At 42.9% G+C, this 25,785-nt stretch overlaps 1 protein-coding gene across 2 annotated transcripts in view; it reads right to left on the bottom strand.

The window, feature by feature from the left end:
- Window positions 1-25,785, bottom strand: part of Sertad2 (SERTA domain containing 2) — a 109,858-nt gene that overhangs the window by 32,661 nt on the left and 51,412 nt on the right. The window contains exon 2 of one of the 2 annotated variants that reach the window (NM_001362867.1): window positions 25,149-25,233. The exons of the other annotated variant lie outside the window; for it this stretch is intronic. Within the exon in view, the coding sequence (NP_001349796.1) occupies window positions 25,149-25,162 (14 nt within the window). The 5' untranslated portion in view covers window positions 25,163-25,233. The remainder of the gene's footprint in view (window positions 1-25,148; window positions 25,234-25,785) is intronic. 2 annotated transcript variants of the gene reach the window in all.

The following is a 25,785-nucleotide window of genomic DNA, read 5'->3' as shown; positions in this document are numbered from 1 at the left end:
AATCCACCTGCCTCTGCCACTTGAGTGCCAGGATTAAGGCATACACCACCATTCTCGTTGAGTTAGCTTTTGCAAATATAAAACAAACACCTTGACCAAGGCAAATCTTATAAAAACATTTAACTGGGGCTGGCTTACAGGTTCAAAGATTCAGTCCATTATCATCAAGGCAGGAACACAGCAGTCTCCAGGCAGGCATGGTTCAGGAAGAGCTAAGAGTTCTACATCTTCATCTGAAGGCTGCTAGCAGAATACTGGCTTCTAGGCACCTAGGATGAGGGTCTTAAAACCGACACCTACAGTGACACACCTACTCCAACAGGGCCATACCTTCTAATAGTGCCACTCCCTGGGCCAACCATATTCAAACCATCACACCCACACACTATAGAAAAATGAATAAAACAGAAAATAAAATGCCTAATAAGCATGTGAAAGATAAAGTCCAGTAAAATGAAAAAGCAAATTATAAAATTATATCCCATAGCTTTAAAATTGGTAAAACAAAACAAAACAAACCCTCAAACAAAACATATTCTGATAAGTGACTTTCTGACAAGCCGTGTCCAGATCCCCAAGAAGGTCTGGGATGTGCCTCTGTCCACAGCTCCAGCACTGGGGCATCTCTAGACAAGGCCAGCTCATCTAGACAAAATTGAGCTTCATGTTCAGAGTGAGAATTTATCTCAAAAAGATGGAGGAACCAGGCGTGGTGGCACACCCCCTTAATGCCAGCACTCAGAAAGCAGAGGCAGGAGGATCTCTGAGAGTTTGAGGCCAGCCTGGTCTACAGAGTGAATCCCAGGACAGCCAGGGCTACACAGAGAAACCTTGTCTCCAAAGAAAAAGAAAACTGTACCGTGGAAGGACAGGCAGGTAACTTGTGTGAGGAGAACCTGTGTCCTCCAAATCCAGAGGAAGTCTGAGCAGTGTGATAGATAGCCACCTACAATCTCAGCACTTGACGGCAGAGACCAGGAAATGCAAGGCAAGCTGGTTAAACTGGAAAGCTGAGCTGGGGTAGAGGCCCTGTCTCAATGTACAAATTAGAAAGTGACCAAGGAAAGAAGACAGTGAAAATCAACTTCAGGTTTCCACAAGTGCCCACACATGCACCCACACACGTGAAACACACAGATGAACACCACACATACACACGCAGACAAATGATTGAGGTAGAGGTGGCTGAGGACATTGCAGTGTCAACTTGGACAGATGGACACACACACATCCATTGTAAGGACTCTCATAAATCCCATAAGTCAGTAAGTGGGTTCGAAGCTGGAGGGCACTCACACCTTCACACATGCAAGCCTTTTCTTAACTAGTGTTCAACAGGGAAATAAGTCCTACAGAAAATGATTTAGGAAGCATACCCTTAGGTCTCCAGAGGATGATATAGGCCAGTGATGTTCTGGCAAGTGTTTAACTAAAGGACAAGACCATAATGGATTCCTTATGGCACCGGGGACTGATTCTCTTGAAGAATTCTTGATAGAAGGACTATGTCCAGAGTCTGGAGAAACTTGTTTTTATCACCATGTAGCCATAGAAATAACAACAATAACAACACCACCCCAACAAACAATAACCAGTACACTACTTAGAACAGCAAATACTGGAAACATCAAGGTTCCTCAAAATGAGGACAAATCTACACAACTGAAGACCACGCTTTCAAAGAACTAACACTACATATTCTCAAAAAATTGCTCAACACAATAAAGCAGTGTATAAAACACAACAATGTAACACAACTTGTATAAAATACTATAAAGCACATGCCTTTAGCACTCCCTAGCACTGGGGAGGTACAGACAGGTAGGTCTCTGAGTTCAAGGCCAGCCTGGTACACATAGTGAGTTCCAGGACAGCTAGGAATACAGTGAGACCCTGTATTATATATATGGGAGCTATACAAGCCACGGGAGAGATACTAAAGTTCATGAAAACAGCGCCCACTGTTAAGGAAAGGAGGAGGGCGGAGGTGAGGAAAGACACAGAGTCTAGAGAGCTTGATTTCTTCGAAAAATAACAAAACCATCACTGATAAGTGGATATTAGCCCAGAAACTTAGAATACCCAAGATACAAGATACAATTCGCAAAACACATGAAACTCAAGAAGAACGAAGACCAAAGTGTGGACAGTTTGCCCCTTCTTAGAATTGGGAACAAAACACCCATGGAAGGAGTTACAGAGACAAAGTTTGGAGCTGAGAAAAAAGGATGGACTATCCAGAGACTGCCCCACCCGGGGATCCATCCCATAATCAGCCTCCAAACACTGACACCATTGCATACACTAGCAAGATTTTGCTGAAAGGACCCTGATATAGCTGTCTCTTGTGAGGCTATGCCTAGCAAACACAGAAGTGGATGCTCACAGTCAGCTATTGGATGGAACACAGGGCCCCCAATGGAGAAGCTAGAGAAAGTACCCAAGGAGCTAAAGGGGTCTGCAACCCTATAGGTGGAACAACAATATGAACTAACCAGTATCCCCAGAGCTCATGTCTGTAGCTGCATATGTAGCAGAAGATGGCCTAGTCGGCCATCAGTGGAAAGAGAGGCCCATTGGTCTTGCAAACATTATATGCCTCAGTACAGGGGAACACCAGGGCCAAGAAGTAGGAGTGGGTGGGTAGGGGAGTGGGGGTGGGTATGGGGGACTTTTGGGATAACATTGGAAATGAAATGAAGAAAATACCTAATTTTAAAAAAAGGAAAAATAACAAAACCAAATAAATGTGTTACAATTTAAAAATTCTAAATTTATTGTTTCAGAATAAACAGGTAAACAATACATTTTCTTCTCTTTTTTCTTTATGAATCCCATGATGCAGAACTTATAAGGAGATTTTTATCTACAGTCTCCAATGTATGTTAAAAATAAAAACTGGACATGGGGACAGAGAGAAGCCCTGGGGTTCAGAGCACTTGTTGCTGTCATGGAAGGGCCAGGTTCAGTTCCCAGCATACATGTTATGGCCCACAATTATCTTTTAACTCCAGTTCCAGGGGGTCTGATGCTCTCTTCTGACCTCCAAAGGTACCAGGCACATATGTGTGCACAGACATACATGCAGGCAAACACTCATACACATAAAAATAAAATAATGAACACTGGACATACATATAGTAAACACTCATCTCCCATGATTTTGTAGTAATGTATCCCTCTCATTAATTTTGAGGTATTACCCTACATTAAAAGTATAATTATATTATATTATACTTTTAATACACCGAGCAGGAAGCACGTTATCATGTGTCTGTAATCTGAGTGGCTGATTATAGATACAAAGGTGCCAAGTTCAAGGTCTGGGTTACACAGTGAGACCCTGATTCAAACTAGATAAACACAAAGCTCAACTGCAATGTTAAAGCAACCTGCAGTCCTTAAGGAGAAGGATGTCTGACAGGGCTTATAGTTGTGCTTGGGCATATTTCTTGATTGCTACGTAATGTCTACCATTCCAGAAAGATCATAAGCTTTCTCTTAAAATAGGAAGGTCATTTGGCTATCTTCTCAAAACTCCAAAGAATTTATTTCTTTGGAATGTATTTATTCTTTTATCTCCTTATTTATTTTATTTTGTTGCTCTGGAGTTGGACCAAGGGCCATACAAAACTAGGCAAGCATTTTAACGCTGTGTTATATCTCTGTCATCTACTATCTTTTACATTTTAGTACGGAGACAGTCTTGCTAAGTTGTCCAGGCTGGCCTAAAATTTGCTATCCTCCTGCCTCAGACTCTAAGAGTGGCAGAGATTACAGATATCTGCCACTAGATTCAATGTGTTGTTAAATGGAAGCTAGCTCACCCATGCCCCCACTGCCACACACCCAGTATCTTTCCCAGAGAATTCAGGTAACTACTATCAGCCTCGCTCCACCTCTGAGCACACTGATACCTGCTCTTGATGTCTGTACATCGGAGTGTGTATAGTGTGACTCATTTTCAAAGAGACTGTCTTGAAACAAGCCTATGTTTTAAGTACACACTTCTCTGCAAGCTAGCAGGCATTCTGAAGCTAGGTGGTTCTAAATAAAGAACTCTAGTCAACAACAGGAAATAACTCCCACAGAATACAAACTCTCACCAGCTCTTGCACACAGTTCACAACAGCCTTTTGTTTGCCCCACAGCACGCCTGAGGTCTCTCCTCAGAGCTTGCTCAGACCTTACAGAGCCATGAAGCATTTCTCATTCTCTTGCTTGTGTCCTTGCCTTTTCCCCTCTGAGGGAGTGAACTTACAGAAATTTCTGTGAGACAGAAGAACCAGAAAGAAAACAAGGCAATATTCTATTGTAATGTTGCGCTGTCTTAAACACTTCTCATTTTTTTTTCTTTTGGCTTAAAAATTTGCTTTTCACCAGGAATGATGTTATACGCTTTCTGCTGGCTAATTTTATCTCAACTTGACACAGCTAGAGTCATCTGAGAGGAGGGAACCTCAATTGAGAAAATGCCTAAGATAGGCTGCACACATGCCCTTAGGGTGTTAATTAGTGATTTATAGGAGAGGGCCCAGCCCACTGTGGGTGGTACCATCTCTGGGCTATAGTGGTCCTGGGTTCTATAAGAAAGAAGGCTGAATAAGCCATGAGGAGCAGACCTGTAAGCAGTACCTGTCCGTGGCTTCTGCATCAGCTCCTGCCTCCAGGTTCCTGTCCTGGCTTCCTCCAATGATGGACTATGATGGAGAAGTGGAAGCCAAATAAACACTTTCCTCCCCAACCTGCCTTTTGGTCACAATGTTTCACTGCAGCAATAGAAACCATAACTAAGACAGGCTTGTGATCTTAGTGCCTGGGAAGTTGAGGCAGGAGGATCATAAATTCAGGACCAGCTAGGCCTATACAGTGAGAGAAAGTGTCTCAAAACCAACAAACAATAAAACACCTGTTTCCCATCCAATGTATATGACACTACACACTTGTTCGCGCTCATGCGCGCACACACACATTCATACACATAGACATATTCGTTCACACACACACATTTTAAAGGAATGTGCTCACCTGAAGTGTTTGTCACTTAATAAAGATGCAGTGTTTATCAGCCCATAAAAAATCTAGCTTGATGGATTATCAACATTTTATCCTTGACATTTCAACAAAGCAACGCAACCAGAAGACACATTAATATTCTTTTCAAGATGCCCATCTTGAGTCTTAAGGGAAAGAGGAAAATCTCAAGACTTCAAGCCAGTCCTTTTCTTTCTCCTTTTCTACCGGAATCAGCTGTGATGCTTGCTCCACAACACAGGCACTCCCTCCTGACAGGAAGCTGACTGCAGGATGGCATTTCTTAAGTCCCTTCAATGCTCAGTGTCACCCTCTTCTAGCAGTCAACAAACCACAGACTCAGTGGGCTCTGCCCTTAAGACAAGAGGAATTTTCTCCCACATGATGGCTGAACCATGCTGGGCACAAGTAGTTCCTCCTATCTTTACCCTTCACAGTCTCGCTCGGTCTCCTACTCCAAATCAACCGCACTGGCCAACCCAGAACAGGGTCCAGGTGTCTCGTAAACGCCATGACGCGGTGGCGGCAGTGGTGGCAGCAGCGGCAGCGGCCACTGCCTACCTCCTGCCAGCTCTTGTGTTGAGCCACCATCTCCCTGCTCTCTCTGCTCTGTCCATCCGTACTTTCCTGTTTCCTCCCCTCCAGACTTGTCAGAGTCCTGCAGCTCTAGACTTTTCCCTCCAGGCTGCCGCTCAAACTCACTTGTCATACTGGACAAGTGCTCTACCATGACCTATCTCCAGTACCTAGAATGAAAACAAAACAAAAAACGCCTTCCAATAACCTCTGGCTACAGTCTGGGGGCAGAGGAATGTGTGCACCGGGAGTGGGGGTCAGCCGCAGGGGTGGTGGGTTAGGGTGGTGGGTTAGGATACCCACACGTAAGGAAAACTCTCATAGGCAACCTCGCTCACTCTTGGGGCACCTATATACTAATGATTTCTCTCCCACCTTAGGTTTTTTTTTCTTTTTTAATATAGGCAGACACCCTAGTCCAAATCAGGGCCATTCCTGAACTATGTTTGTTAACCTGCCATAATTATTAATAGCATCCTGTTTCAATCTCCAAAGAGTGATCCTTGGAACAGTAACTGTGTAATTGGCCTGTTTATACTCCCTTTCACATCAGATATCTCCACTGGTTATCTAAAGACATGTCCAACTCACAGCACATCTAAAACTGGCCAGGGAGATGGTGAGTTGACTCTGTAGGTAAAAGGTCACCAAGCCTGATGACCTCCGTTCAAACCTTGGGATCCCTCAAGTTGTCCGCCGACCTCCACACACACCATGCATGCACCTGCCTTGTCCCCAGTTCCAAATAAAGAACTGTCAAATAAATTAAACCAGCCTAGTTATATCCTCTTCAAATGTGTGCCTCTTCTGAAGTCCCACAAATGACTAAGCCAGCTGTGCACATTTGGTGTCTGGGTTGGAAATTGGGGTTTCTGAGAATCACCCTCCCATCCTCACCCTCCCCCAAGCTTTCTCCTGCTGGTTTCCAAGCCTATCCTCTCTCACCTGCTTAGCCCTAGGCAAGCCCCTAATTCGTCTTTCACCTTAGTCACTGTGACCACTTATTTTCAAATTTCTAGTCTTAAATGTCTTCCTCTCATCCATTCATATCACAAGCTATCAGATGGTAGCATGGACGATACTAGACATACAAAATGGAGGGAGGGGCTGAGGGGATAGCAGTGGGCAAACTCTTGCCCAGTATGCCTGATCTGAGGCCTGGGGTTAACTTCCAGCAACAGAATGCACAAGAGAAGCTCCTCCGGAGGTTTCAGGAAAGACTGTCCCACTGTGATACAGTAGGCCACATGGTGGTCACAACGCCAGGACAGCGAGGAAGCAGGCACTAAGGTACTGATCAATTTTAGGGCCATCAGCCAAGGACATTAATCAAGGTCACTACAGGCACAAGGAGCACCCTGACAAAGACAGGAAGGTGAAAAAACTAAACAAGACAAAACCCCCCACAGGATACTGGCCTGACAAGTGGTTAAATTGCAGGACGGAATGGCTGTGCAGAAGATCAAAGAGATCAACAGAAGGCTAAGGGAAGTTCAGGAAGAGATTCTCCATGGAAGAATGGCAAGAGGACATTAAATCTAACCTGACACAGAATAATCTTAGAATTTATTTAGACCCAACAGAGGATATATATTCCCCGCTACCCCTAGCCAGGCAACCGTGGCTGGTCTGGAATTTGCTTTGGATCCTGCTGACGTTCAATTCTGTTGTCCTGGGGTTTTTTTGGTGGTGCTTGGAGCTAACCCCAGGCCTCAGGCACACGGGGCAAGCATTTGCCCCTGCCCCTGCCTCCCTGCCTCCCTGCCTCCCTGCCTCCCTGCCTCTCTGCCTCTGCCTCTGCCGCGTTGGCATTCAAGTTGTGCACCATTGCATCTGTTTCAAAAATAATCTTAAATGATTTTTTTTAGATTTATTATATTTTTATTTTATATGTATGAGTTTTTGGCCTGCATATATGTCTGTGCATCCCATATGATGCCTGATGCCCACAGAGGTCAAAAGAAAGCATCAAGATCCCCTAGAACTGTAGTGAGCAGTGCTTATGAACCACCATGAGGATATTGGGAATGGAACCCGAGACCTCTGCAAGAGTAACAGTGGAGTCTAAATCAGATTTTAAAACTACAATAATTAAGAATTGAGTTCTGGCATAAAAAAAAAGAATCTTTATTGAATTCTTTTACTTGAAGCAGCCCTACTAACTACAAAGGCTTAGTATTTTCAAGAAGGCGTTACTAACAGCATGTACAACAAGAGCACTGGAGGAAACTGAACATGGCCTTTTATACAACAAGCAACACACCATAGATTAAATAACATTAAAGACCATAAACATAAGAAAAGCTGACAGACAGCCGGGTGTGGTGGCGCACGCCTTTAATCCCAGCACTCGGGAGGCAGAGGCAGGCAGATTTCTGAGTTCGAGGCCAGCCTGGTCTACAAAGTGAGTTCCAGGACAGCCAGAGCTATACAGAGAAACCCTGTCTCGAAAAACCAAAAACCAAAAAAAAAAAAAAAAAAAAAAAAAAAAAAAAGAAAAGAAAAGCTGACAGACACTGTAGATGGACAGTTGATTTCAAATCGAGATAAGATCTTTCCAACTAAAAATCATAAACATAAGAAAAGCTGACAGACATTGTAGATGAATAGTTGATATTAGAACAAGATAAGATCTTTCCAAATAAGCCATCGAGAAAAGATAAAAATGTCAAACATTTTATTAAAAATGGCAAGGAAACTGAAAAAAAATACAAGCTAGGTGTAATATTTGCAATAGAGACAACAAAGCCCATTTGGATTCTACAAATTAATTTAAAAACATCAGCACTAAATTAGAAAGCCATTGAAATCAGGTTGTCATTAGAAGAATGGGCAAAAGGCAGAAGCTAATAAATACCATGAAAATTCAGTTCACATACTAAAAGTCATACAAACATAAAAGACATAGACTGTCCAGGAACCAAGCTGGTTGGGGATGTTAATAACTGTGAGTATCAAGTGGACAGGATTTTCTTGGGGTTATTGATGGGATGGATATGAATTGATTTGACCTCAGGCAGAACAGCATTTGGTCATTTGTATCCAGAACCATTCTGAATGTTTGTATCTATAATGCAGGCATCTCATTTCTAGCAATTTGTCTTACTAAATTAATCAGATCTCTGCATATACTCAACAAATATGTATTTAATGCCCACTGTATGCCCTAGGTCATAAAAGAGAAAAATAGAATAAAGCTAAACAGAGGTATCTGAGTCAGGACCTGCAGGAAGTAGGGGTATAGACTGGGCAACTCTCAGGCAGAAGGGTTAGAGGGAGGAAGAGCCACTCACTGCGAGCAGGCCTTGTGGACAGGAGGGTATGAAGTGGAGGTGAGGGGGTGTTGGGTTGGTTAATATGAGAGGAGACAGGGACTGGGAGGAGCAAGGCAAGTTGTGGAAGACCTTATGAGTCAACACAATGACTGCCTTTTATCCCACGTCAGATGTGAAGCAATGTTTGCAATAACCTGCCACCTCAATTTAGGGTCTTGTGATCCTATGACACAAACTTACACTTTAGTTCTGGAGGCCAGAAGTCTACAACCAAGGAGTCAAGAGGCTGAGTTTCTTCTATGTCCCTCCTTGTCCCTTCTATACTCCAGGGGTGCTGGGCCCCATACACTTCTTCAGCTTCAAAGCACTTTATCCCAACCACAATCTGCCCATCTCATTTCCTCTGCCTGCTCCTTATGAAGTCCCTCTCTTCAACCCTCCGACCATTGACTCTTAGGTCTACGGCACCGTTAGTTAGGTTTTCTGTAGCATGTGGGTAGAGACAATATAGTAAACCACATACTTGTCATAACAGCTCAGCTTGGTGACTCCCAGAGAGGCGGTCAATAGAAAAATGCACAAGAAGGTCTGGGAAAGTGATTTTTTCCAAAAATATCCCTTCCTGTGTCCTGCCCAGAGACATGGAATTAGGATGTTTAGGTACAGGCACTATGCCCATATGGGTGAGCAAACCTCCCTAGGAGATCTGTAACCTCTAAGATTCAACTATGCCTAAGGCTTCTTGCCTGAAGAATTTAGTAATAACTGTCCCACTAATCTCTCAGGATCATGAGAAATCAAGGTAGGTAACATGGGGAAGCATGTTACAAAGGTCATGTATGTATAACTGCTGATCATTAAAGGAAACTGAGGCAGACAGGAAATGGTAGTGGTAGACAAAACAGTTCATTCTGAGATTCCAGTTCTTCAGAATGTACAAAGCAAGGACAACTGTATTCTTGATAGAGAAGAGCATCAAAAAGCCCCACATGTTACCACAATCACTAGTACCCATTCCCTGCCCGGCCCTGCACCTCCACCTCCACCTCCACCTCCACCTCCACCTCCTCCTCCTCCTCCTCCTCCTCCTCCTCCTCCTCCTCCTCCTCCTCCTCCTCCTCCTCCTCCTCTTCTTCTTCTTCTTCTTCTTCTTCTTCTTTCTTCTTCTCCTTTTCTCCTTCTCCTTCTCCTTCTCCTTCTTCTTTTTGACAGGGTTTCTCTGTGTAGCTCTGACTGTCCTGGAACTCACTTTGTACACCAGGCTGGCCTTGAACTTAGAGATCCACATGTCTCTGCCTCCCAAGTGCTGGGATCAAAGGTGTGTGCTTCTACCACCCTGCTTTTAATTTTCAATACATTTGACTTTTCCCCCTTAAACCAAAGGCTGTAAATGGAACTTTAAAAGGGAGTATGAAATAGGCAAGAAAGAAAGAATGAATAAAAATATCTATCGGGCTGGAGAGATGGCTCAGCAGTTAAGAGCACTGACTGCTCTTCCAGAGGTCCTGAGTTCAAATCCCAACAACCACATGATAGTTCACAGCCATCTGTAATGGGATCCAATGCCCTCTTCTGGTGTGTCTGGAGACAGCTACAGTATACTTATATACATACAACAAATAAGATCTTTTAAAAAAATCTATCTTTCTATCTATCTATCTATCTATCTATCTATCTATCTATCTATCTATCTATCTATCTATCTATCTATCGGCAGGGTTTCTCTATGTAGCCCTGGCTATCCTGGAACTGTAGACCAGGCTGGCCTTGACCTCAGAGACATGCCATCCTCTACCTTCTCTTATGCTGGGACTAAAGGTATGTGCCACTACCACCCTGACAACAGTGACCTTAGATGCCCTGATTTGGGATGATTTAAAGCTCTTACTTCAACAGAACACCTTAGCATTCTAATGGTTCCCAGCCATGAGAAGAGGAAACACCAGCACTGCCCGTGGGGGGGGAAATGGTAGCACTGATAACACCAATGAAGGTATAAAGTAAAATTTTCATAGAACACACTTGTGTTAAGCAAGTCTGACACACTTAGAGATAACTTTAAGCTCTCCATAAAACTCAAGGGTATAGAATGCTAGTGTGCTATAGAAGTGAAGTTCCTGTATGAACTTCCCATGGCTGCATATCTATACATACTTGGCTGATTCAAAAGAAACTTCCCAGCACCCTAAGTACTCAATCAATTTGTGCTGCTCAGGAAACCACGGTGACACTGTCATCTCTATGGCTGCAGATGGTGATGGTCCATCTACTGTTGTGGAGTACATGACAGTAATGCCACACCTTTAACACCTGCTTTTAAGCTGTATAGCATGCACAGAGGACAGAGCACAACCTTGCAGAGTCGGCTATCACACTGTTATGTACTATGGCAAATTTGCAGTGTTACTTTGGTTAAATGTCAAATGAAGGCTCTTTGCCAAAGCACATTTCAAAAAACATTTCAGACAAAACTCTGTCTATCTACCTATCTAGCACCATGAATCAGAAAAACTTTAACATATCACTTTTTAAATACAGCCTGCCTTTTTCTTTTGAGTATGCCCACACACTAGCTAGTTTCTATAAACAGCTTTAGCTTATAGTGATTTTTACAACTGAATCTTACTATACTTAAAATAGAAAGTTGAAGTTGGTTTTCGCTACTGGAAGCATTAGCTATAGACAGAAAGCCCCGCACACAGACATGACATGTTTGTGCTCTGTGGAAGGGTGCAGGTAGTCCACTATTCATTTCATTGTAATTTATATCTCCAAAGGAAAGCTAGCATGCTTTCACACTGCTCCCGCCCACATATGCTGATGACACACGCACAGCCTAGACTGCCAGGCCGAGCCATCGGGTGGGGCATGAAGCTGCTCGGCCTAACTTTGCTCACACTCCTCGGCCCCCAGCATGCAGTGGGTGCTGCATGCGACTCCACAATCCACCCTCTCATTTAAGGCGTCATGCAATTAAAGGCCCTTGAGCCACACATCATCCTGACTCCGTGACTCTGTCAACAGAATATGACTATCAACTGTTCACTGAGTTTGGCTGCTGTTATGCTGTTATATTCTAGTTCTTTTGTAGGGAAACCATACAGAGCATTTTTAGATTATTTATAATGAAGTGCAATTTGGAGCAAGGGACTGTCAATATATTTGACATTTCTAAGGACACTGACTTGGAAGTCAAATATTCCTGGGATACATGGGGTTTCAAGCTCTAGCTTGACCCTGCACTACCCTTACTGTCCTTATCAAGGGATAGAGGCATGTGGTGGCACACTCAGGAGGCTGAGCATCATGACCTTAAAGACAAGCAAGGCCACATACCAAGACCATGCTTCAAAAAGGAGGCGGAGGGCAGGAGCCACAGGCAGAGCCTGGTACTGCTTGGAGGATCATGGGATTGGTTATGTGAGGAGTGATGTGCTTGAGAGAATGGCCCTCAATGGCGGCAGCTGCTCTAGTAATTGCAATCTAGTGTCCACTGAGCTCCCCACCCTTCTGATGATCTCTGGTGGTGGAGAACCCCGCCCCTCCCCAGCATGCCTAGTCAACTGTGCTGTGACAATGCTGCAGTGCCTCAGAGAGGTGCAGCTCCATCCTGGTATTAGGTCAGGCAGGAGGACTGAGAAAGGCGCCTTCACTGAATAAATCTTCTCAGCTGACCAGCATTCAACATGCCCTCTGCCACTTTAATTCGATATCAAACAACCCCACTATTTTTGTTTAACACTACCTGAATGCATTAATAAATGTATACAATGTACACAATGAGGTCCTAGGTAAAGCTTAAGCAAGATTGTCTCACAAATCACCAAGAGAGAAGGCCAAGTCTCTCAACTGAACTGCTGTCATTATTTTGATTTAGTTTGCAGGGAGTTGTTGGTTTTTTTGTTTTTATTTTTATTTGTTTGTTTGTTTGGTTGGTTGGTTTTTTAGTTTTTCGAGACAGGGTTTCTCTGTATAGCCCTGGCTGTCCTGGAACTCACTCTGTAGACCAGGCTGACCTCGAACTCAGAAATCTACCTGACTCTGCCTCCCGAGTGCTGGGATTAAGGGTGTGTGCCACCATTGCCCAGCAGAGTTGTTTTTAGATAAGGTCTCACAGTACATTTTACTAGGACTTTGAATTCCTGACCCACTTTCCTACATCCTCCACATGCTGGGGTTACAGGCATGCACTACCATGTCTAGTTAAATTCTGAATTACTCGTTAACAATCTTGTTCCTTTGCTTCAATTATACTCCAAAAGAAAAACACAACAAAGACTAGAAGGATCAGCTACTTTCTTCAATAGCATTCAAAATACAAGAGCTGGGCAGTAGTGATGCACACCTTGAATCCCAGCCCTGGAGAGGCAGAGGCAGGTGAATCTCTGAGTTTGAGTCCAGCTTGGTTTATACACCTAGTTTTCCAGGACAGCCATGACTACACACAGAAATTTTGCCTTGAGAAACGATCAATCAAACAAAAAAGCAACCAATCAACCAAAATGCAAGCAACAGGAGCCTGGCAAGGGAGCCCTGAGAAACAGAAGACATATAGAAAACAGAGAGCTTTAAGGCCTGCTTGGAGTGGACATACCCATCTTTCTTTATGCCACAGACATGCACACGTCTCTGAACCAGGGAGGAGAGGCTAGTGGGCTTCAGTGATACACTGATAGCCATTGGTTTAAATGACCACTCAGTTCCCTGAGTCTCACTGTAAGGCGGTTAAAGGTACATCCTCCTTTCCTTACTGCCCCAAAAAGGCTGCTAGTCATTAGGTATTTCACTCATATTCTAGGTAAGAAAAAGGGTAGATACATTGTCTTTTATGAGACTTTGTGCTTTTATTTTTTTAATGCACAATATTTTTATATGTTATATAAGTGTATATACTTATACTTATATTGTTATAAACATAAATACGTATAATTTTATATTTCTGTTATATATAAATATGTAATCTGCATTATATACATATATATATATATATATATATATATATATGTGTGTGTGTGTGTGTGTGTACACACATACACATACACACACATTCTCCTTAGGGACTCCTGCTCATACCTCTCAAGCCAGAACAGCAGGACTGTAGATAGCTCAGCTATGCAAAACTAAGACATCAGTAGCTTTTTACCTTAGCACAATCCTACCCAAATAAAATCAGGGTTTCCTTTCCCTGCAGGGAAGGCTTTGATACAGGTCAGTGGTCAAGCGCAGGCTTAACATGCGTGGGGTTCTAGGTTCAATCTCCTGTACCATAAAACAAAAACCAAACAAAAAACACATAGGGAGGAGTAGGGACAGAGACTGCACACAGGTGATAGAATTTACCAAAACTGGTTGCTTAAATTTATGGTTACACTGAGGAGGAAAATGAAAGTTTCAGAGGGAAACCGTCTTTGCATTGGCTGGTAATTAACAGTAAGGAGCACAGAGGCTACTGGGTTTAATCATGGATGCTGTTCTCTACTGCTCCATGTGTACTGTTCTCGGGACAAGAAATGCTAAGTTTCCTGAGGATTTCTGCATAAGGAAAAGACATCCAGAATGTAGAAATACCGAATGAGTCCCCTGCTGAGCTCTACATAAGATATGTGCAGCCGTCCCCCACCCTCCCCTCCCTCCAGGAGGAGGCCCTGTGAGGGACAGCTTTGCCTCGTTCTGGCCAGGGACAACTGGGAGACAAAGGAATCATGTGCTGTTCTTAGCACAGATTCAGTCTTCTCACATCTGAGGCGGAGAAGGGTCGGAGCACACACAGGTTAAAGTGTAAGTAAGAGGTAAGGTGAATATGAACACCCAAGCCCTGAGCCAGGCTGGCCAGACCTTCAGGGAGAAAGGCCATCGGGTCCCAGAGTGGCCACAGTGATGTGTGCAGCCCAACACTTTCGTGAGAGCAATCCCCTCTACCCAGCAAGTGTCTACACAGAAAGCCTTGTTGAATAGCACACACAGGCACACAGGACAACAGAAAGGTCTCAGTGGTTAGGGTCATCTAATGAGGCAGACAGTGCTAGACTCCCGGAGGAAGGGAGGGGAGCTTAGAGGAAGAAAATGGAGGAGGCGCTGATCACTATAAAGATCAGATACAATCAAACCATATCACCTAAGATATTATTCCCTTCATTTTATTTATTTTCACGTATGTGAGTATTTTCCCTGCACACTTGTCTGCACTACGTGTGTTGTGTGACTGGTTCCCTCAGAGGTCAGAAGAAGGCAGCAGATCCCCTGGAATTGGGGTTACAGATGACTGTGAACTGCCATGTGGGTGTTGGCAATCTAACCTGGGTCCTCTGGAAAAGCGTACAGGGCACTTGACTGCTGGGCCACATCTTCACTCCTAATATTATTCCTTTTGTTGTTGTTGTTGGTTTTTTTTGTTTGTTTTTTGGGTTTTTTTGTTTTTTTTTGTTTTTGTTTTTTTTTTTTTTTTTTTTGGTTTTTCGAGACAAGGTTTCTCTGTGTTCCCCTGGCTGTCCTGGAACTCACTTTGTAGACCAGGCTGGCCTTGAACTCAGAAATCCTCCTGCCTCTGCCTCCCAAGTGCTGGGATTAAAGGCGGTATTATTTCTTTTAATTTAGATATAAACCCATAAATGAGAGCTTTGCTCTGGGAAAAACTCCAGAGACTAACACAATCAGACCCAGAATGCATGCAAACTGAGGAGGGCACCCACAGTCATTCAGAAACATAGCTTATTCTTGAACGCACAGGCTTTCTAACTCAGAGTTCATTCTCAAATCTTTAGCCATATTTTAGACTACAAAAGAAATAATTATTACTAAGTTAAAACACTAAAAAAAACCTGAAGTACAATAGAAGCCATTCTTCTCCAAGAATAAATCTTGCTATTAAAAGAGTTGAGCACACACAGATCTGTAGAAAAATACTCTGTAATGTCTCAGAGCCACGATGCATAAGGCATTCCTAAGACTAAAAGAAAAGCTGGGGCTGCTACAAGGTCAGTTCTCAAATATGTACGTGTCTAACCAATTAGAAATTCTGCGTTACTTTCAATGAACAAAATTACCCTACACAAAATGGCCGCATCACTGGCACATGAGGTCACTTCTCAGAACAGCAAGGGCAGTTTAACAAGTTTTAAAAATACACTGAATAAAGGCTCCCTTCTCCAGACAACAAAATATATACACAGCAGTCAAACTTGCTGTCGGAGTTGTGTCATAATTGCTTGTGACCCCACAAGTAGAGCAACAGTTCTTTACTACAACTTTTTAAAATTCACAATGTTAGCTGGGTACATGTTTTTCAACACTAATGATGCAGATCACATGGTCTCAAAAGCACATAAGCTTTCTCTCTCTTTGTACAGAGACTTCTGTTCTATTGTTTGTTTTTGGAGAATAGATGTGACCGTGGGATAGGGTAGGAGACAACTTTAAGGCTGGGAGAGGCCCGGTAAGTTCATCTAAGACTTTCACTTAAAACAGTCATTGGTCCCATTTACCGAGGACTACCTTCCTGGCTGTGGTAACATGCCTCTTTTAGGAAGGGTGTGTGTGTCAGGGAGATTAGTGTGGTTTTTTTTTTTTTTTTAATGCAAACTACCCATATGGGTTTGGTGAACTTTTTTGGGATGGTTGTTTTAAAACTAACAAACAAAAAAGGAAAAAAAGGAAAAGTTTCTTCCCCAAGTGGACAAAGACTTGGGCCCTCTAATGCATTGTTTTTATAACCTGGAAACTGATTGGGCGACACTCAATCTCCGAGATTAAAATCACTTAGTGAATATTGTATCGCTCCGCTGCTCTCGCTCGCTCGCTCGCTCGTCCTCTTGGCATGTGGGGCCCCACACTGCTGCTTCTGCTGGCGCACTTAGCCGCTAATGAAACCTGGCCTCGGAGCAGCTGCCCGAGTCTATGTCAAACTGCATCTGGCATCCATCTATCTTCCCCCCATCGAAATTCACCTCTGAAGTCATACAAAGCAGTGAGGGCTCGCTCCCCGGGCCACAACAACACACCGGTCTTTGTTTCATCAAGACTGAGAAGTAATTGTAGACTCATGTTTTATTATTTTATTTTACATTTATTACATATTTTAGCACGGTGGCTTTTGAAAGGAATAGTGGAATGGTGTTTTTAATACAGATACCACCAAGACCTGACAACACTCTGTAAACATTTCCTCGACCAGCAGTGGCCCAGCTTTGGCTGCAGCAGAATGTCGCAGGGTATGCCAGTAGACACAATGCTGCCAACGGATCCCAGACAAAGAGGCGAGGCTGCTTACAATTCTAGAGTTGTCACGGTTGTTAAATATGCTGCACTACAAAACCTCCTAGTCCTCGGGGCTTCTCCTATCAGTTCTGTGGCATTAGCAGAAATGCTGTTTTAGCAAAAAAATTATTGATGTGCTCTCAAGACATAATTTTCAAGAACTGTTATTTGAGAATAGTGTTCCTTAGTATACACACACATTAAGTTTTAAATGTAGTGTTTAAATGATACACTCTTGTGAGCATGATAATAATGGACCACTGAAGAAGTAGAGGCAAGAATCTCTCAAGTTCAAGACCAGCCTGTGCTGTATAGCGCGATTGTGTCAAAAACAGAGATGAGCTCTTCTAACACTTTAGTTGGCTCATTTCATAATAACTGGCTCTCTCCTGGTCTTCTGATGATATGACCTGTATATACAGGGACATTACTTTCTTTAATTCTGATGACTACAACTTGAATTATAAAGGAGATAAGAAGCATCTACCAAAGAGTCTACAGGAAGCTCTCCAGTCACAGATGACGCCTAAAATAGACCCAGGTCAGAAGCAATAGAACACAGTATTTTTTGCTTATTTGTGAACTTTAATTCTAAGACAGGCAGACACATGGGAAGATATGCCGTCAATTTCCTTACACTTTTTAAATACGCACTGGGGACTGAACCCAGGTCCTTGAAGCATACTAACCAAATGCTTTACTGCTGAGCTATACCCCCAGCCCAGCCCTACAGTTTCAAAAGGCCCTGTAATAACTCTATGTACTATTTCAAGCTTTGTGTCAGTATATAATTCAGTAACAGAAACTTCTCATACACTAATGTACAACTAACGTTACAGTATCCATTTCTGAAACTGTTTTAGGAACTCAAACAGAAAATCTGGACTGACTGACTGACTGACTGACTGGCTGATATTCTCCCTCCTCTCTTGCCCTGGCCTCTGGTGGCCTGCTTTACTCTGCTGCCGCCAAGGGCTTGTGAAGCCATGGGCCTGGTTATTTTAGGCACATCACTGCCAACATGTAGCATTTGCCCTTTTATGTATGGGTTCTCTCACTTGGGGTCTGTCTTCCAGATTCATAAATGTTGTGACATTAATATGTTTTTTCTGTTTGTGTTTTGAGACAAGATTTCATTCTCTAACCCAGGCTGACCTCAAACTCCTGGTGATCCTCCTGTCTCTGTCTTCCAAAAGCTAGGATTATGAGTATACAATACCACATCTAGAAATTTCTTTCTCCCACCTAATTTTGCATTGTAGAGATATCCCACATTTTGTTTACCTACTCAATTCTGAATGAACATTTGGAAATAATAAACATTTTTTACCTTCTGATTAGTGTGAGCAATGTGGCTACAAATATTATCCACACGTATCTGTGTGAACTCCTGATCTTTCCACTTGGGGGTTAATATATGGAATGAAACTGTTGGGTTATAGATGCTTAACTTTCTCAGGACCAAATAATGGCTTTTGAAAAACAAATCTTTTGAAGCGTCATCTTGTCCTTGTAATGACCACAAGTTGCGGTCATGAGTAAAGGTCTCCCTCTGAGCTATGTGGAGGCCTCCAGATGCTTTTCTTGATAAATTAGTGGCCAGTTCTCAGAGCTCACCTACCTGAGCTGGTCTATACAGTTCCCCACTCCCTTCTTCAGGAACACTCAGTCCACATGGCTTCCAGGACAGCATAGACCTCACTTTCTTCCCTTCTGCTGGTTCATACTTCTCTCCCAGTGGCCTCTGGCCTTTCTCTGGTCTCTAAAACTCTACAGTATTGCAGTGGCATCGTCCTTGGGTCTCTTTACAAAACTCTGTTCATGTAGTTTCAACATCTTAATGCAACATTCCAGTGTGTATCTTCAGCCTGTATTCTTCCCTGTGCTCCAGATTCGAATCTCCAATTGGAAATGTGGGCATTAGAATCCAACATCCTTCCTCCATTTACCCTGAGAGCTAGACTGTTGCTTATTCCTTCCAAGCTCATGACAGCACTTATCCAAGTCCCCAGCTCCAAATGCCTTGAAGCTACCATCATCTTCCTCATCCAGTCCTGCTCTTCATCTCTCACATCCCACCCTACTCCATCCACCCACCCACTCACATACATGTGTATCCATCCAACTGTCCTTGCAGCCCAGGGCGGGATGTAGACGAGGGGTAGAGGTTTATTTAGCATGTAAAGGCCCAGGCTCCAGCCTACAACTATACACACAAAACAACAACCTGAATGTGGACAGACATAGATTAACCACAATTCCAGTACCATCAGCCCTCTCTGAATCACTGTCACCTCTTATGCTGGCACTGGCATCGCTTCGGGAGATTGTACTTTCCTTTGTCTCCTAAGATTCATTTTACTTTTAACTATGTGTATGTGTGTGGAGGTATGCACATGAATACAGATTCCCACAGATGCCAGAAGAGAGTTCAAATCCCCCATTGTTGGAATTACAGGTGGTTGTAAAGCACCCATCGTGGTTACTATGAGTCAAACTCGGGTCCTCTGCAAGACCAGTTTGCAATCTTAACTGCAGAGCCATCTCTTCAGCCTAGGTTACACTCTCTTCCTCCTTCTTACCACTGACCCTCAATCCTCTTTATTTTACTTTTTAGATTTTATGTACTTGGGTGTTTTGCCGTCATGAAGGTATGTGTAACACACACACACACACACACATGCTTGCTGCCCTTGGAGGTCAAAAGAGGGATGTAGCTGATCCCGTGAAACTGAAGTTAGGGGTAGATGTGAATCACCATGTTGTGCTGGGAACTGAATCCAAGTTGTCTGCTAGAGAAGTCAGTGCTCTTAAATGCTGAGCCATCTCTCCAGCCCCCAGCATTTAAAAATGTAGGTTGGGTCATGCCATCCTTCCACTCCAAATCCAACAATGACCTCGCACTTCAATCAGTAAAGGCTAAAAGGTTCAACACCTTCTCCACCCTCACCATCCCTGGAAGCCCAGCACAGACTGCTCTCCTTGCTCACTCTTATTCTACCAACTCTTCTGTCCCTTGTGAGTTTATGTGGACAGGTTACTTCTCCTTGGAGTGTTCTCCTTCCAGATCTACACGGCTATATTAGGGTTCCATATAAATGTGTGCGTTTGTGTGTGTGTGTGTGTGTGCGTGTGTGTGCGTGTGTGTGTGTGTGTGTGTAGTTTATTGGAAGGACATATGGGCTGCAGTCCAGCTAATCCAACAATGGCTGGCTATGAAAGAAATTCCAAGAATTGAGAAGTTGTTCAGTCCACAAGGCTGGATGCCTCTGCTAGTCTGCAGTAAATGCTAGTATCCTGAAGACATAGGCCTCTAATACCAGTGAAGGAATGGACTTGCTAGTGAGGGGAGAGCAAGCAAAGAGGAAAGCTTCCTTTGTTGTTGTTGTTTTGTTCTTTTCTTTGTTTTTTAAAGACAGAGTTTTTCTGTGTAGTCCTGGACTAGAGCTTACTCTAGCCTCAAACTTACAAATATCTACCTGCCTCTGCCTCCCAAGGGCTAGGATTAGAGGTGTGGCCACCAGGTAAAAGCTTCCTTCCTCTCTGTCCTTGTATAGGCTTCCAGCAGAAGGTGTGGCCCAGGTTAAAGGTGTGTCTTTAACCTGCTGCAAAGGTCCAGACTAGAAGCTGATTCACCCTCTTCAAACCAAGCAAAAATAATCTCACAGCTGTGCTCTTCTTTGTAGTTCCTTCCAAATGTAGCTAAGTTGACAACCCAAAACAGCCATCACAAGTCTACTCCTTGTCAACTTGACACACAATCATGTATCTCCCATGTCATGATTAATTTCCAAATGAAAACAACAATGGGTCATAATAACACCCAAATAACTATCCCACACACAATCACAAAAACATATATATTTAACCCGGTCATAATTACATCTAATGATATAACTGCCCTTCCTATAACTGCAAATGCATTAGAAATTTAGAATAGGTGGCAATGTCCCTCAGGGGACATTCCTTTAGTATCTCAAGCTTAAATATGATATCCATTAATATTCTCTGAAGTGACTGTCACATCACAATGGCTCTCGCTCACTTCAGGACTTGGTGCCAATGCTGCTGCTATATTCAAAGCCTGATCGTCATTATGTAGCCTTTAAGCAAGACTGTGTCCCTTGTCTGACACTCAAACAGGTGTAACAGAAGTAACCAAGAAGGCCATACCGGAATTCTTCTCTTAACATTTATTTTTATTATTTTTATTTACATGTATGTGTGTGTGCGTGTGCTGTGTATGTGTCTCCTAAGACTAAAAGAGGGTGTTGAATCCGTTGGAGCTAAAGTTACAGATGGTTGTGAACCACCGTGTGGGTTCTGGGAACCAATCTCAGGACCTCTGGAAGAACAGTCAGTACTCTTAACCCCTGAGCCATCTTTCCAGCCCCAGACTTGAATTCTTGATTCTCGGAAACTGAGATAACAAATGGTCATTGTTTAATTTGTTACATAGCAAAAGATACTAACACAAATATTTTACAAAAATAAGTATCAGTGGTAATAGATTACTATTTTAGAAAGGTATATATACATTTCATTTAATGAGTTTAAAAATTTTTTTAAATAAATATTGGAAACTTAGAAGTAATGTGTCTATGTGTGAAAATAGCTCAGGTGTTTGAGGCAGAAAGGTTGGAAGTTCAAGGCCCATCTGAACTACTCAGTGAGATCCTGTCTCTGAAGAATAATACATTATCTAGAGTGTGATAATAGCTTTGTATACCATTTGCTGGTATAGAAAAGTCATTTTGTTATTATGCAGTGATGAATTCTGAATGCTGTAATACAATGCAAGATGGGCAAGATGGTACAATAGTGGCCTGAAGGCTAGGAGGGTAACTAACTGCTTTCTGACTGGATTTGAGGCCTGTTCCACAGGAAGGAACTGGTGCCCAGTGTTGTAAACCTGGTGAAAAGCCATGGCTCCAGAGGTCACAGCCCTGAGAGGGAGCTTGTTACTATGCTTTCCTAGGTAAGACTTGTGATCTAAATATGCTAAACACCTCAGCCTTGCGCGGCTTCTGTAGTGAGCAGCAGGTAATGCAGAGACTCACAACTGGTCAAAGTACTGAGAATAAAAGACTGTCAAATTTAGGTTTTCCAGTTTTGTTGAGTATAGCCTTTTGTAGAAGGATCTGATGGTGTTTTGGATTTCTTCAGGATCTGTTGTTATGTCTCCCTTTTCAGTTCTGATTTTGTTAATTAGGATTTTGTCTCTGTGCCCTCTAGTGAGTCTAGCTAAGGGTTTATCTATCTTGTTGATTTTCTCAAAGAACCAACTCCTCGTTTGGTTAATTCTTTGAATAGTTCTTCTTGTTTCCACTTGGTTGATTTCACCCCTGAGTTTGATTATTTCCTGCCGTCTACTCCTCTTGGGTGAATTTGCTTCCTTTTTTTCTAGAGCTTTTAGATGTGTTGTCAAGCTGCTAGTATGTGCTCTCTCCCGTTTCTTCATGGAGGCACTCAGAGCTATGAGTTTCCCTCTTAGAAATGCTTTCATTGTGTCCCAAAGGTTTGGGTACGTTGTGGCTTCATTTTCATTAAACTCTAAAAAGTCTTTAATTTCTTTCTTTATTCCTTCCTTGACCAAGGTATCATTGAGAAGAGTGTTGTTCAGTTTCCACGTGAGTGTTGGCTTTCTGTTATTTTTTTTGTTATTGAAGATCAGCCTTAGTGCATGGTGATCTGATAGGATACATGGGACAATTTCAATATTTTTGAATCTGTTGAGGCCTGTTTTGTGACCTATTATGTGGTCAATTTTGGAGAAGGTACCATGAGGTGCTGAGAAGAAGGTATATCCTTTTGTTTTAGGATAAAATGTTCTGTAGATATCTGTCAGATCCATTTGTTTCATCACTTCTGTTAGTTTCAGTGTGTCCCTGTTTAGTTTCTGTTTCCATGATCTGTCCATTGGTGAAAGTGGTGTGTTGAAGTCTCCCACTATTATTGTGTGAGGTGCAATGTGTGCTTTGAGCTTTATTAAAGTTTCTTTAATGAATGTGGCTGCCCTTGTATTTGGCGCATAGATATTCAGAATTGAGAGTTCCTCTTGGAGGATTTTACCTTTGATGAGAACAAAGTGCCCCTCCTTGTCTTTTTTGATGACTTTGGGTTGGAAGTCAATCTTATCAGATATTAGGATGGCTACTCCAGCTTGTTTCTTCAGTCCATTTGCTTGGAAAATTGTTTTCCAGCCTTTTATTCTGAGGTAGTGTCTATCTTTTTCTCTGAGATGTGTCTCCTGTAAACAGCAAAATGTTGGGTCTTGTTTGTGTAGCCAGTTTGTTAGTCTATGTCTTTTTATTGGGGAGTTGAGACCATTGATGTTAAGAGATATTAAGGAAAAGTAATTGTTGCTTCCTGTTATTTTTGTTGTTAAAGTTGGCATTCTGTTCTTGTGGCTGTCTTCTTTTAGGTTTGTTGAGGGATTACCTTCTTGTTTTTTCTAGGGCATTGTTCCCGTTCTTGTATTGGTTTTTTTCTGTTATTACCCTTTGAAGGGCTGGATTCGTGGAGAGATAATGTGAGAATTTGGTTTTGGAGTACTACTCAGCTATTAAAAAGAATGAATTTATGAAATTCCTAGCCAAATGGATGGACCTGGAGGGCATCATCCTGAGTGAGGTAACACATTCACAAAGGAACTCACACAATATGTACTCACTGATAAGTGGATATTAGCCCAAAACCTAGGATACCCAAGATATAAGTTACAATTTCCTAAAGACATGAAACTCAAGAAAAATGAAGACTGAAGTGTGGACACTATGCCCCTCCTTAGAAGTGGGAACAAATCACCCTTGGAAGGAGTTACAGAGACAAAGTTTGGAGCTGAGATTAAAGGGTGGACCATGTAGAGACTGCCTTATCCAGGGATCCACCCCATAATCAGCATCCAAACGCTGACACCATTGCATACACTAGCAAGATTTTATCGAAAGGACCCAGATGTAGCTGTCTCTTGTGAGACTATGCCGGGGCCTAGCAAACACAGAAGTGGATGCCCACAGTCAGCTAATGGATGGATCACAGGGCTCCCAATGGAGGAGCTAGAGAAAGTACCCAAGGAGCTAAAGGGATCTGCAACCCTATAGGTGGATCAACATTATGAACTAACCAGTACCCCGGAGCTCTTGACTCTAGCTGCATATGTATCAAAAGATGGCCTAGTCGGCCATCACTGGAAAGAGAGGCCCATTGGACACACAAACTTTATATGCCCCAGAACAGGGGAACGCCAGGGCCAAAAAGGGGGAGTGGGCAGGTAGGGGAGTGGGGGTGGGTGGGTATGGGGGACTTTTGGTATAGCATTGGAAATGTAAATGAGCTAAATACCTAATAAAAAATGGAAAAAAAAAAAAAAAAAAAAAAGACTGTCAAATTTAGAGACAGCTCTAAATAGAACGTCTGTATCAACCCCCTGTAAGGCACGGGGACATCCTGAAAGCGGAGGCAGAAAGAACAGAGGAGCTAGAGATGGAAAGTGTTGCCTTCTGAACGTAACACCATCGCCTGCACAAGACACGCAGAAGAGCATGCCAACAAGATTAGCCACTATCTAGCAGGCTGCGTTAGCCGGACTCCGTGGTCTGCCTCACCCTCAACCCCACCCCAAAGAACAAGAACAGACATGAAGGTGAGAAGGTGACACGTCGGGAGGAGAGTGGAGGGGAGTGAGGGGAGAAAGTGAAGTAGATATGACTAAGAGTGTATCCGTGATCTTAAAAAGAAAATGCCTTTGCTTATACCTACAGTTTGTATATTAGCAACGGGTCTTTGAAAGTTGCTCAAATAATTAATTTTTTTTAATCCTTTGAACCAAGGATTTCATTTCAAAGTAATAGTCTATATTATACAATCATATACATTTCATACTCTCTTCAATCAAACAATGTTACTGTATTTTGATTAAGAAGAGTATGAAATCTGTGAGATTTACAAAATGCTATAATATTCATGAGCAGTATAAACAAAAACAGCCAGTCTCCTTGCAATTCCTACCTCCAAACTCTCATACACACAGAGTGACCAGTGCTCGCTCGCTCGCTTGCTTGTATGTTCTCTCTCTCTGTCTCTCTCGGTGTGTCTGTGTGTGAGAGAGAAGCATTTGTAAATAATTCCATTGAGAAAGAATTTGTATACTGTACAATCCATCCATGACTCATCCAACTCGCAGGTTTTCACATTGGCAGGGTTGAAATCTTTGCACTTGGTGTTTAGACAGGATGTAATAGGAAGAAACCAAAGTGGGGGCAGTGGGGACGGGTGTGTGTGTGTGTGTGTCTGTGTGCACACTCGAGTGTATGTGTGTTACAGAAATGCCTACCCTTTTCAGAAGTAAAAATCGGTACCTTCCAACATTAACCTGTGCAGTTTCTTTCCAAATGACTGCCCTTCAGCCCTGCACCTTCCTCAGGCCATGGAAAGAAGAACCTCTACGGCACAGACTCCCATGGAGCCTCTGTGCCATGTGCAAAGTGCTGGACGGGAAACAGGCGTGCTCAGACGGTGGCCATCAGGGCCCCCGTCAGTGGAAACTTTTGCCAGGGCCTATTCTGGGCTCCTGCTTTGGAATTTCCTGCCACTACCCTGAGGAAGCGGTGAGACCCTGTTGTGGTTTAGCTGATCCAGTGGACAA

Source organism: Mus musculus, chromosome 11, assembly GCF_000001635.26.
Source record: "Mus musculus strain C57BL/6J chromosome 11, GRCm38.p6 C57BL/6J".
NCBI classification, from domain to species: domain Eukaryota; kingdom Metazoa; phylum Chordata; class Mammalia; order Rodentia; family Muridae; genus Mus; species Mus musculus.
The sequence above is the reverse complement of the archived record's forward strand: the minus strand, read 5'-3'. Positions and strand labels throughout refer to the sequence as shown.